Below are 12,510 nucleotides of genomic sequence, written 5' to 3'. Positions count from 1 at the left end.
AAGACCTCCTATTACTGTTCTTGATTTATTGCCAACATCGAGGAGCACATTGGTTTCATATCTGCATAGAAAACAAATTGCCTGAGGGTAAAGGGCAGCGATGACCTTCCAAAACAAACTGCACAGGGATTTAGTTAGAATATAGAACCCAGGCTAACATTCTTGAGCACAGGCTTCTTTGTGTAAGCTTAGGCATTGCAAGCTGCTTCAGATAACTGAATACTTCCCAAAACAACACCCATTCTCCAGCTATAATGACCATGCATCACTATACTGTGAATGCAACTTAATATAACCTAAGACTGTGCAGCTGTATATTTGTTAAATAAAATACTGTAGCTCTGTTATGATGTAGGAAACGTGGCAGCCAATTTGCACAAAGCAAGATCCACGAAATGCCCAAATCAGTTTTTGTTATGCTGATTGAGTAATAAATATTGACCCACCATGTCAAGGTGGTATGGTGGGAAAATCGTATGAGGAAAGGCTGAGGGGCTTGAGGTTGTTTTCGTTAGAAGAAGGTTAAGAGGTGACTTAATAGAGGCATACAAGATGATCAGAGGATGAGATAGGGTGGATAGTGAGAGCCTTTTTCCTTGGATGGTGATGGCTAACACGAGGGGACATAGCTTTAAATTGAGGGGTGATAGATATAGGACAGATGTTAGAGGTAGGTTCTTTACTCCGAGAGTAGTAAGGGCGTGGAATGCCTTGCCTGCAGCAGTAGTGGACTCGTCAACATTAAGAGCATTCAAATGGTTATTGGATAAACATATGGATGATATTGGAATAGTGTAGATTAGAGGGGCTTTAGATTGGTTTCACTGGTCGGCGCAACATCGAGGGCCGAAGGGCCTGTACTGTGCTGTAATGTTCTATGTTGCTTGTTCTACTTGGAAATAGTGTCTGGGATATCTTGCATTCAACTGGGAGCAGTTTGACAGTGCTGCACAGAGCTTCAGCCTTGATATTTTTGTGTTCAAGTCCTGGAGTGTGGCTTGAACCCATGACCAGCTGCTTCTTAGCGGAGACTGCTACCAAAGTTATAGGATCCAGAATAATGTTTTCATTGCTATTTAGCTCCCTTCAGTACCAAGTAAAATGAAAACTCTTAGTCATATAACCTCCGACTTACCCCACTTTCTGTGTTTGATGAGGAATATTTAAGTGCAAATGCTTTCACTCTTCTGATGTAGATATTATTGTAGAATTGTATGAGATCGCCTCTCTCCTCCTCTTCTATATCACTATTGGCACCAGCTAGGCAAGTTGGGGTAGGTGGAGCACTGCTAGGTTGGGGTACTGGAAGTGTACTGTTGGACCTCATATTTGGACTGGAGTCTCTGCTGGCTGCAGAAAACAAAACAATTTACAGTTTAAAATAACTGAAGAAATGTAACTTGAAAGAGATGCTGATTACATGGCACCACTGTCCATTGAGTACCAGGGTGGCAGAAAGAATGTCCCTCTTTGAGCTCCTGCATTGTGCCCACTGATTTGTACACAATCCTGAATTAACATTTGGATTCAAGAGTGAGCAGTTTTTTAAAAAAATGCACAGGAAAATAGAAAGAAGAAATGAACAAGGGAATGGGAAAGGTGATAATTTTCAATTAAAACAGTCAGAAAAAAATCATCTGCTTAATTTTACCCACCACAAAATGTGGCCAAAACCTGAAGTACAATAAAATTGTACCAGGGATAAAGAGTGAAATTAACCAGCTGCAATTGGGGCCAGTGCCTACAATTACCTTGTTAAGGTTCTAGGCAGCTATATTAGTCACGTCGTTAAACAAAACTCTGTTAGCTAATTCTTTAAATTAATTTCACAATTAACTTTATAGGAATACAAATGCAGGTGTTGAATTCCACCCACAGTTCTTCAAATGGGTTAATTAAAATAAATATATCCCGGGAGACACAAAACGGAACAGGATAATGCAGTATCCCAGTGCAGCAAATCAGTAATATACAACCTCAATGTCATACATTGCCTACATTTTCTGTGTATTAATCTGCAACAAAGGCAGAACAATGGCTAGAATTCTCCGGCCGTTCACACTGGCGGGATTCTCTGGTCCTGCTCGCAGCACACCCCCGTCCGTGGGGTGATGTCAATGGTAATTCCCATTGACAGCAGCGGAGCCAGAGAATCCCGCTGCTAGCAAACAGCGCACCACCTGCCGGCGGGAAACACACGGCTGGGAGGCTGGAGAATTTCACCTAATATGTTTAAAATTGCCAAATTTATGTAAACCCAGAAACAAAAACAGAAAATGCTGGAAAACTGCAGCAGGTCTGACAGCCTCTGTGGAGAGAGAATAGAGCCAACAGTTCTAACATCTCTGATGTAGGGTCATCCAGACTCAATGTTGGCTCTACTCTCTCTCCAGAGATGCTGTCAGACCTGCTGAAATTTTCCAGCATTTTTTTTGTTCCAGATTCCAGCATCTGCATTTTAAGACAAGTTAAAGTAATTTTATCTGAATCATATTCATCAGCTGTAAGGTGTCACAATATATTTAAAAAAACATTGTATTAAATGTAAAATAAAACTGGAATGTCTGAATAGGAAAAGAAAACTTGTGAGATACTTACTCCTATCTCTGTTTGTCTCAGTTGGTGAACCCTGGCGACCACTACTGTCACTGCTGCCTGATGTTCGTCGTCTTCGAGCTTTTAACAGCACACTTCTGTAAATCTACAAGGACAAATACTGCATCAGGCACAGTGCACCTTAAAGAGGACTGGCAAAAAACAGGATAACAACCTAAATCACAATTTAAAAACAGTGAGAAGCGGGTTTGTTAATTTTTGGACTGCACTAATGTAAAACATAGCAAAGGTTAATGAATAGTTTTCATGAGTCAAAATATTGACCCAATGGAAGTGATAGGGTCCACTGATATGGAAGATAACTTAATTCAAATAATGAATATCACTCTACCTTTACTCTTCATTTGTAATTTCCCATGAGTCTAAGGCTTCAGTCAATAGTCACATACTTGAAATTTTTCTTCTGACACTTTTTTCACCTGGACAAGATTCATGAAAACGTTTCTTTGCCTGATAGATGATTTTTCTCCCCATGTCAGTGCAACCCACTCTTTGTTCCAACATTTCTCATCTTCCTTTTTTTAAAATCAATATTGGCATAGTCAGGGCTCCTTGAAACTTCACTGTTTCATTTAAGCTGCAATCACTCCAGTCTTTAGTTTTCCTGACTTTTTGATGTTAAAGTCAAGTCTCAATGCCATGTCTCCCCTCCTAGTTCATTCATTCTCATTTCCACAGAAATGGAGATCACTCCATCTGTCATTCCACCCTACAACAATCTACAAGCTTTTAAAAAAATGGTCGGAGCCATCAAGATTTACTAGGATGTTACCGGGACTTGATGGTTTGTGTTATAAGTAGAGTCTGGATAAACTGGGACTTTTTTTCCCTGGAGTTAGGAGACTTAGGGGTGATCTTATAGAGGTCGATAAAATAATGAAGGGCGTGGGTCAGTTAGATAATCAACATTCTTTTCCAAAGGTATGGGAGTCTAAAACTAGAGGGCATAGGTTTAAATTGAGAGGGGAGAGATACAAAAGGGTCCAAAGGGACAATTTCTTCACGCAGAGGGTGGTGAGTGTCTTGAACAAGCTGCCAGAGGTAGTAGTAGAGGTGAGTAGATGGGCTACATTGGTAAGATGGGTATAGAGGGATATGGGCCAAATGCGGGCAATTGGGACTAGAGCTTAGTGGTTTAAAAAAAAAAGGTGGCATGGACAAGTTGGGCCCAAGGGCCTGTTTCCATGCTGCAAACCTCCATGACTCTAATTCATTAGTTCCTGATTTAATTGTTTTAGTTTATAATTTTGTCCTGATTAACCTTTGCTGCTCTTTTCAGTTGTGTTTGTGCCTTGCAAATATGGGGCATTAAAAGTTTTGTGGCAAACTGTGGGAGTTGAGAAGGCCAGTTTGTTTAAGATCAAGTCAATTATGCCTTTTTAACCATTACATCTTTGTAAAAGTATAAAGGTGTTATGTGACTGGCTTGCAAATTTCACGCTAACCATGTATTAGAACCTACCGGTCTTCATACGCTAACATGTAAAATATAGGACTCAGTGGAACACAAACCATCTTAATGACATGACCAGACCCATATAACACATTCTGTTGGTGTCCTTCTGATACTTTGGGCCTGCCAGGAATGTAACACTTTATAGGCACTGGAAGTGGGACAAGCAGTAGGATTGAGAGAGGTAGTGGGTTCTTGCTACACGTAGCTCCTGATACCTCAAAGCAAATCTCTTTGAATTGTCTATAATGAAAAATATCTTTGAGCAGAATGCAACTTGCTCCACACCAAAAGGCAACTTCTCATAATTGGCTGCTGTTTCTTCGGCATGAGTGGTGTCCCAATGCTTCACTGAAATGGCCACTTTTGTTTGGAAATTTTAGTGCTAGTTAGCTACAAGTATGCAACATACATATTTCCCACAGGGACCAAAAGATAGGGATTAAGATTTGGAATCTTGTATTATTTTCCCTTTGATAATCTGAGGATGCTGAGCCAATATAGCTAACTATGTCCCGGCTGAGATAATTTGACTTGATACAGGCCAGCGATCTAATTTGCCTGGCTGTTTATTACACCACACAGCGCATTTTATTGAATTATCATCACGGCCATTGTGATGACGATGCTTAATCATTATCTCAATAACTATCTTGGGCTGGAATTCAGAATTCTCTGTTTATCAGTGAGAACAGTCCAACTGTTAGATAAGATTGGGTTTTCTGGGAGGAAGACTCAACAAAAGGGTGTCATTCTCATAAAAAGAACATGCAGCAAATAAGTTGCCGAAAATCCTAGAAATAATTTGAGAAAACAGCTGAGTGAATGACAATTCATGGTTTACATTGCTTTATTCTTGCTCTCTTAGACTCCGACACAGAATATAGTTATTGACTCTGGCAGAAAACTACAATGAGAATATCACCACAAAAAGCTGTATGTACATCCCAAAAGTGTATCATGTTACATGCAAACTCTTACATTTGTTTTCATGTTTTTTTTAAACTAGAAGGAGCTATGAATGAATTAACTAAAAAAGCTTATTCTTTTAACTTATTTAACAATGTTATTGAACAGGCGAGCATATACCTTGCTAGCTATGACATGTAACACTATTTGCATTTTATATGAAACAGACATGGTTATTTTCAAAGTCAATGTAGATACTGCCCTCAAGCATATTCTTCACCTTCTTCTAGTTTCAGCTTCAGTAAATCTGTTAGTTAGATCTAAAACACATGAACTAACATGGAAAGAATGTAAATGTACTGCCAGTGATTTTTCAAATATTATTTTCCCAGGTGTCGGACTTTTGTGCTTGTTAGAAGAAATAAAAGAGCCAAAACAAACCATTTCCAGAAATGTGAAACCTTTAAAAGCACCACATGAACTAAAACAATTGCCCCAAATTCATGACGTATAAAGTGTCACATGAAGCTCACTGTCCTTTAAAAATATGCACAAAACATTTGAACACAGGCGTATAACATTTTAAACATTGCAAGAACATAGTTACACTTTTGGTGCAAGTCCCTGATTTGTAACTGTTAAACCAGCGACTTTTACCAAAAAGTGACTTGAGGGAAGTGTAGTTAACAAGCCACTGGAATTCCTCATCTGTTAAAATTAATGTCCCTTTTCTTCTTGAATGGCAAATTAAGTTAATGGTAAATTTGAAGTTTTGAAAAATCCATGGATTTGCCTGAGGCAACAAAGCAAGATATCCAAGTCAGGTTGATTAAAAAAATACCCAATCCAAATCTCATGCTGGTTACAGCTGAAAAACTTAAAAGTTAATTCAAACGTCATAGTGGGATTTTAAACGAGTAAAATCCGCATCTTTTATTTTTGTCTTTTGTTATTTTCTCATCTTTTCAGGTCTATTTTCTCAAGAGTGCTTCAGCTTTGGCACTCACCAATCAGAATAGTGATTTAATATATCCCAACAGCCCACTGTATGTACTCTGAGATACCACATTCAGATTGGGTCACAATGACCTGCACTGATTTGGGTAATGGTAAAAGATGATTTCTTACTGTACAATGGTTATTCTGAAATGGAAAACACAATGAATTCTATTGTCACTTGCCATGAAACATCTCCAGTCGCTGAATTACTCTCCTTGACGGACTATTTGTGATTCTAACAAATAACTTAATTAGGGGAGTCGAGGGAAGTGGCGGTGTCGGGCTGCTACACTCAATTTTGTAGGGAACATAAAGTGAATGTTCAAACCTTGATAAATGATCAGATTTAAAGATTATCCAAGAGTACAAAATAAATTTGGGTAAGATGCAAGGGTGCACTGGCAAAACATTTCTCAGTAAGAAGTTTAACAACACCAGGTTAAAGTCCAACAGGTTTATTTGGTAGCAAAAGCCACACAAGCTTTCGAGGCTCTAAGCCCCTTCTTCAGTTGAGTGGGAATTCTGTTCACAAACAGAACTTATAAAGACACAGACTCAATTTACATGAATAATGGTTGGAATGCGAATACTTACAACTAATCCAGTCTTTAAGAAACAAAACAATGGGAGTGGAGAGAGCATCAAGACAGGCTAAAAAGATGTGTATTGTCTCCAGACAAGACAGCCAGGGAAACTCTGCAGGTCCACGCAACTGTGGGAGTTACAAATAGTGTGACATAAACCCAATATCCCGGTTGAGGCCGTCCTTGTGTGTGCCAAGTTCCGCACACACAAGGACGGCCTCAACCGGGATATTGGGTTTATGTCACACTATTTGTAACTCCCACAGTTGCGTGGACCTGCAGAGTTTCCCTGGCTGTCTTGTCTGGAGACAATACACATCTTTTTAGCCTGTCTTGATGCTCTCTCCACTCCCATTGTTTTGTTTCTTAAAGACTGGATTAGTTGTAAGTATTCGCATTCCAACCATTATTCATGTAAATTGAGTCTGTGTCTTTATAAGTTCTGTTTGTGAACAGAATTCCCACTCACCTGAAGAAGGGGCTTAGAGCCTCGAAAGCTTGTGTGGCTTTTGCTACCAAATAAACCTGTTGGACTTTAACCTGGTGTTGTTAAACTTCTTACTGTGTTTACCCCAGTCCAACGCCGGCATCTCCACATCAAAACATTTCTCAGCAGGTTGTCTTATGAGATCAAGTTGGACAGGCTGGGCTTGTTTTTACTGGAGTTTAGAAGAGTGAGGGATGACTTGACTGAAATATATAAGATCCTGAATGGTGTTGACAAGGTGGATGTGGAAAGGATGTTCCCTCTCATCTGCGAGTCCAGAACTAGGAGGCATTGGTCGCCCTTCTAATACAGAGATGAGGAGAAATATTTTCTGAGGGTTGTGACTTTCGAAACGCCACCCCCCCCCCCCGCCCCACCCCCCTCAGAAGGTGCCCCCCCCCCCCGCCCCACCCCCCTCAGAAGGTGGTGGAAGTGGAGTCACTGAATATTTTTAAGGCAGAGATAGACTCTTTGCAGTGAAAGAGACAACTGAATTATTTTAGATTCTTGTTAGGCAAGGGAATTGAAGGTTATCAGGAATAGATGGGAATGAGAAACTCGGAACACAAATTATCTTATCAAATGATAGAACAAGATAGAGGGACTGAAGGACCTATTTCTACTCATACTGCATGTTCATTCAAGTGGGGGGGTAAAGTTAGGGTTAGATGGCAACTAATATGAATATATTTAAGAAATTCGACATATAATGGTGCCAGTTTCTTTACCTTTACACTGACGTGGTAACATATTGACAATATGAAAAGGAAAGTAGTTTAAGAACTGCTAGTCAAAGCAAAAGCAATAAATCCAAATCAATGTAGATTCATGATTGGCAGTGCTGAAATTATCTTCAAAATGTTATAGAGTAGCATAAGGGTCATGCTGGCTGAGTGGTATGACAGTATAATAGTTATCGTACTGGACCAGCTCTACTCCATTAAAGCCTGCCTCTTTGATCAAACTTTTGCTCACTTGTACCAATGTCACCTTGTACGACTCAGTGTCAAATTTTGTTTGATAATGCTCCTGTTAAATGCTTTGAGAGATTTCACTAAATTAATGCCGCAGTGTAAATATAGGTCATTGTTATGTTGCCAGCTGTAATCCTACTATGGCATGCTATGAAATTGAATTCAATAAATGTGACCATTTGTGGGTTAGCGCCAGAAAAACAGGTGACCAGCTGATGGTGCTCAAAGACCTGGAAGTGGAGACCCGGATGCCCAGCGGGGAGCCTGTGAAATGGCCCCCGCGGATGTCTCCCTGCCCGCTCTGTTGCTGGAGCAGCACAGCGGGCTGGGAGAATCACCCCTTCAATGTTTTCCCTTCCGCAGCAGTGTACTGCAAATTGAAATGTTGCTGCAGCAGTTGTCAAATTTCTGTCAATGACTCTTTTAGTGAAGTGAAGATGTCATTTGCATCGATTTTCCAAGCCTCAGGTAAGAGAATTGCTCTTTAAGACCCTTGGCAGATATTGCCCCATTTACTGAGAGTCCTTCTCCTCCTCCACCATCTAGCAGCTTGTCCAGCTCTGCATGGCCCCCTTCATCCTTCTAGTTATGATTGATTCCCATATGGAGCCCTAACAGGCCACCCATGTTCGGATGCAACTTCAGCACGGTATTTTAAATGATCAAAGAATTACCATCAACCGGGTCAATCCCAGTAGACTATTCAAACATTAGTCAAATATTAGAAAACTGTAAAAATATGTTTAATTGCACCAGGGGCTAGAGGAAATAATACATTAATAACCAGGAGCTAGAGGAAATAATGCATTAATAACCTGTAAGCACTTCACGATCACTTTAAATAGTGCTGGTGACAGATCCTGCATTCCAATTAATCAGGATCATAGAAACCCTACAGTGCAGAAAGAGGCCATTTGGCCCATCGAGTCTGCACCGACCACAATTCCACACAGGCCCTAACCCCACATCCCTACATATTTATCCGCTAATCCCTCTAACCTATGTCATGTTCAGCTGTGCAGTTGACCGATTCGTATCATGATCTGTCTATTTTGCACCCTGTTGGTGTTCATTACGTCTATCCCACAAATGCTTTAGCAGGCTGGGGTCCTGTGTGCTTCCTGTTGGAAGTGCGCCCAAACATCTCAGACCCCATTTCCAAGCGTGAGGTGACCATGTCGTACCTAAAGGTTTGGGCAATGCATGGCCCAATATCGCTCCTATAAGATACTAGATTTCATCATGCTATGAAAGCAAATACACCTAAACAATATTAGCTAGAATGCTGGGCATAACTTTCAATTTTAGAACAAAGAACAAAGAAAATTACACCACAAGAACAGGCCCTTCGGCCCTCCAAGCCTGCACCGACCAAACAGTGCAATACACAGAGCAATATTGAATTGGCTGTGGATTATATACCACACTCAATATTCAATGCATTGACTTTGATGGAAAGATAAAACAGGCTTGGGTGGATCATGGACGAATGATCTATAGTTGCCTGTTTCGCGCTCCTGCAAAAGCGGAACACTCCAGCTTTTGTACCCAGTAACTTATTTCCAAGAAGATGGCACAGAAGGGGTTTACTAAGATGACATCAGACATTAAAGGCTTTAGTTATGAAGACAGAACAGAGGAACTGGACTTATTCATGAAAGTTGGTCATAATTATCACTTGTTTCGAAGTATCCAAAATTATAAGACATTATTACGATTTCTGGTGTTCAGTGCATTAGTAAATAAAGGACATGGGGAAGAAATTCATTTGCGTTGCTTTTAGTGACTGTCAATGCCCCAGGGAAGGGAGGTTAGGGTGGGGGCAGATGGTCGCAGCAATTATATCAATGAGGAAAGATGCACAGGCTATATAATAGTGGTTAGTGGTACTGTCTGGACCCGGAGTATCAATTGATTTCTCTCCCTTTAAATTTAAGCTCATCACCGAAAGAGCAAAGAGAGAAGGGAAACAATGGTGGCAGCAGAATCCATAACTTTTAAAAGGAAAGCAGATAAATATTTGAGAAGGAAAAATTTTAAATCTTTTAGCTAAAGACAGGGGAAATGGGATTGAGAAGAGAGTTGGCAAAGGCAAAGTGGGCTTAATGGCCTCCAATTGTATGATTACTCCAAGACGTTTGGGCAAGCCAGGCAGAGGTGCTAATTGGTGTTGATACTTTTTCTTAGCCTGTGGGGGCCGACTGAGCAACAAATGAACATTGGGGAAAAGCACCAATTTGAAATTGGTGCTTTTCCCCAATTTCAAAGTGCCTTTTGACATCTTGACATGAGTTCAGGTAAGCTGCATGCTTTTGAAGTGTTGCAGGACTCTGGAAGACTCAAGAGTGGGTGGGTCCATGAGTAACTTTAAAATATAAATATAGTAAATTGATTAAACATCTGAGTTGAGAGTTAAGTAGCGTGAATAAACTAAGAGCACACCAAATATTTTACCCTCCTTATTTCTAATCAACTTTACAGCAATGAAATGAATTTCTGTAATGCAACACGTAATGGAAAATCACTTTCCTGTTATCTGCATTTCTGGCTGAGAAGTGATACTTCTGAGCCATGTTGCTAACTTCTCTCATGAATAGATATCCGTAGTGAAAGCCAACAGTAACCAGAGAATTGCAATGAGACAAGGCTTGGAACACTGATGCCCATTTTCTACCTCATATGGGTCACATGTAATATGGTGATTTCCTTGAAGATTCCATCGCCTGGAATCTCAAAGAACTGAAAAGGAAATTAAGAGGTATTTTTTCACTTGTTTTGTGGTAATATTGCTAGTGCGATATTCTTTCATTATGTACCATTTGTGTAGAATTACAGCATCACAGGGCATTGAAGTAATCTTGCCAAATTATTTTGGCCAAAACACTCAAGAACTGGAAATAGCAGAAATGAAATGAAATAGAAATCATCATTTTTACCCTAGCAAACTCTAAATGCTGAAGAGTTGTGGCTAATCAGAATATTTGATTGAGAAGGGATAACTGAGATACATGCTCATTCTGTACACATTTCAATGGGAAAACTGGTGGTTCCCACTTGCAACCCAGACAGTGGTTTCATTCTCATTAGCATGATTCATAGCTTGCCCTGTAACCGATCCATTACTGAACAAGCAGATACAAGTACTTTATTGTACTCTACACAGTACTGTACATCTAACACAATTCATTGGATAGACTGTATTCAACCTCCTGGTTGGCTGAGTGGGCAAATACTTGGCAAATGCAATATAATGTGGATAAATGTGAGGTTCTCCACTTCGGTGGCAAAAACAGGAAGGAATATTGTTATCTGAAGGGTGGCAGTTTAGGAAAAGGGGAAGTGCAGGATGTCATGGTGGAACAGTCACTGAAGGTTGGCATGCAGGTACAGCAGGCAGTGAGGAAAGCTAACGGCATGCTGGCTTTCATAACAAGAGGATTTGAGTATAGGAGTGGGGATGTCTTGCTGCAGTTATACAGGGCCTTGGTGAGGCCACACCATGAGTATTGTGTGCAGTTTTGGTCTCCTAGTCTGAGGAAGGACATTCTTGCTATTGAGGGAGTCCAGCGAAGGTTCAGCAGGCTGATTCTTGGAATGGCAGGACTGACATATGAAGAGAGACTGGATCGACTGGGCTTGTACTCACTGGAATTTAGAAGAATGAGAGGGGATCTCTCAAAATCCTGATGGGAAACACAAAATCCTGATGGGGCTGGACAGGCTGGATACGGGAAGAAAGTTCCCAATGTTGGGGAAGTGCAGAACTAGGGGTCACAGTCTAAGAATAAGGGGTAAGCCATTCAGAACTGGGATGAGGAAGAACCTCTTCACTCAGAGATGTGAACCTGTGGAATTCCCTACCACAGAAAGCTGTTGGGGCCAGTTTGTTAGATATGTTCAAGAGGGAGCTGGATGTGGTCCTTGTGGCTAAAGGGATCAAGGGGTATGGAGAGAAAACGGGAGTGGGATACTGAAAGTGCATGATCATATTGAATGGTGGTGCAGATTCGAAGGGCTGAATGGACTACTCCTGCACTTATTTTCTATGTTTTTCCTATTACCGTGCAATAAATCCACTTCTAAAGCTTCCTTTTTGACACTTATTGCAAATATATTCCAGAGGTGTTACTGACTTCTGTGCAGCTACAATGTTCTGGCAATTGGGATCAATGCACGCAGTTTAACAGTATTTTCTTAAGAGTAATGTTTAAATAAAGGGAATATTTTGCTTGCCACAATTACATTTCTATTGAAAAGCTGCTATTGTACTGGGTAACTCCAGTTCTGAATCGTTATTTCTGTGCCAGTCAACTACTTGCAGTCAGGAAACCGAAGCCTGAAAATTACTGCACGAATGCTTAATATTTTGATATCAAATTCCACTGTCTACTATTTTAAAGAGGTGCACTAAAATGGTTAAATAAGTTAATGCTGCCATTAAAATATGTTGATATGATTCTCTGCAGTCATTTCCAGGCTAAACCCTCC

At 40.4% G+C, this 12,510-nt stretch overlaps 1 protein-coding gene across 1 annotated transcript in view; it reads right to left on the bottom strand.

The window, feature by feature from the left end:
* The window catches only part of rbl2 (retinoblastoma-like 2 (p130)), a 133,005-nt gene that overhangs the window by 7,135 nt on the left and 113,360 nt on the right, over positions 1–12,510 (bottom strand). Inside the window, exons 19-20 of the mRNA XM_078210886.1 lie at positions 2,599–2,701; positions 1,136–1,350 (exon numbers count right to left, since the gene is read on the bottom strand). Of these exons, the coding sequence (XP_078067012.1) occupies positions 1,136–1,350; positions 2,599–2,701 (318 nt within the window). The remainder of the gene's footprint in view (positions 1–1,135; positions 1,351–2,598; positions 2,702–12,510) is intronic.

This window comes from Mustelus asterias, chromosome 4 (genome assembly GCF_964213995.1).
Source record: "Mustelus asterias chromosome 4, sMusAst1.hap1.1, whole genome shotgun sequence".
Classification (NCBI taxonomy): Eukaryota; Metazoa; Chordata; class Chondrichthyes; order Carcharhiniformes; family Triakidae; genus Mustelus; species Mustelus asterias.
Note: the sequence above shows the minus strand (reverse complement) of the source record. Positions and strands in the feature narration are given on the sequence as shown.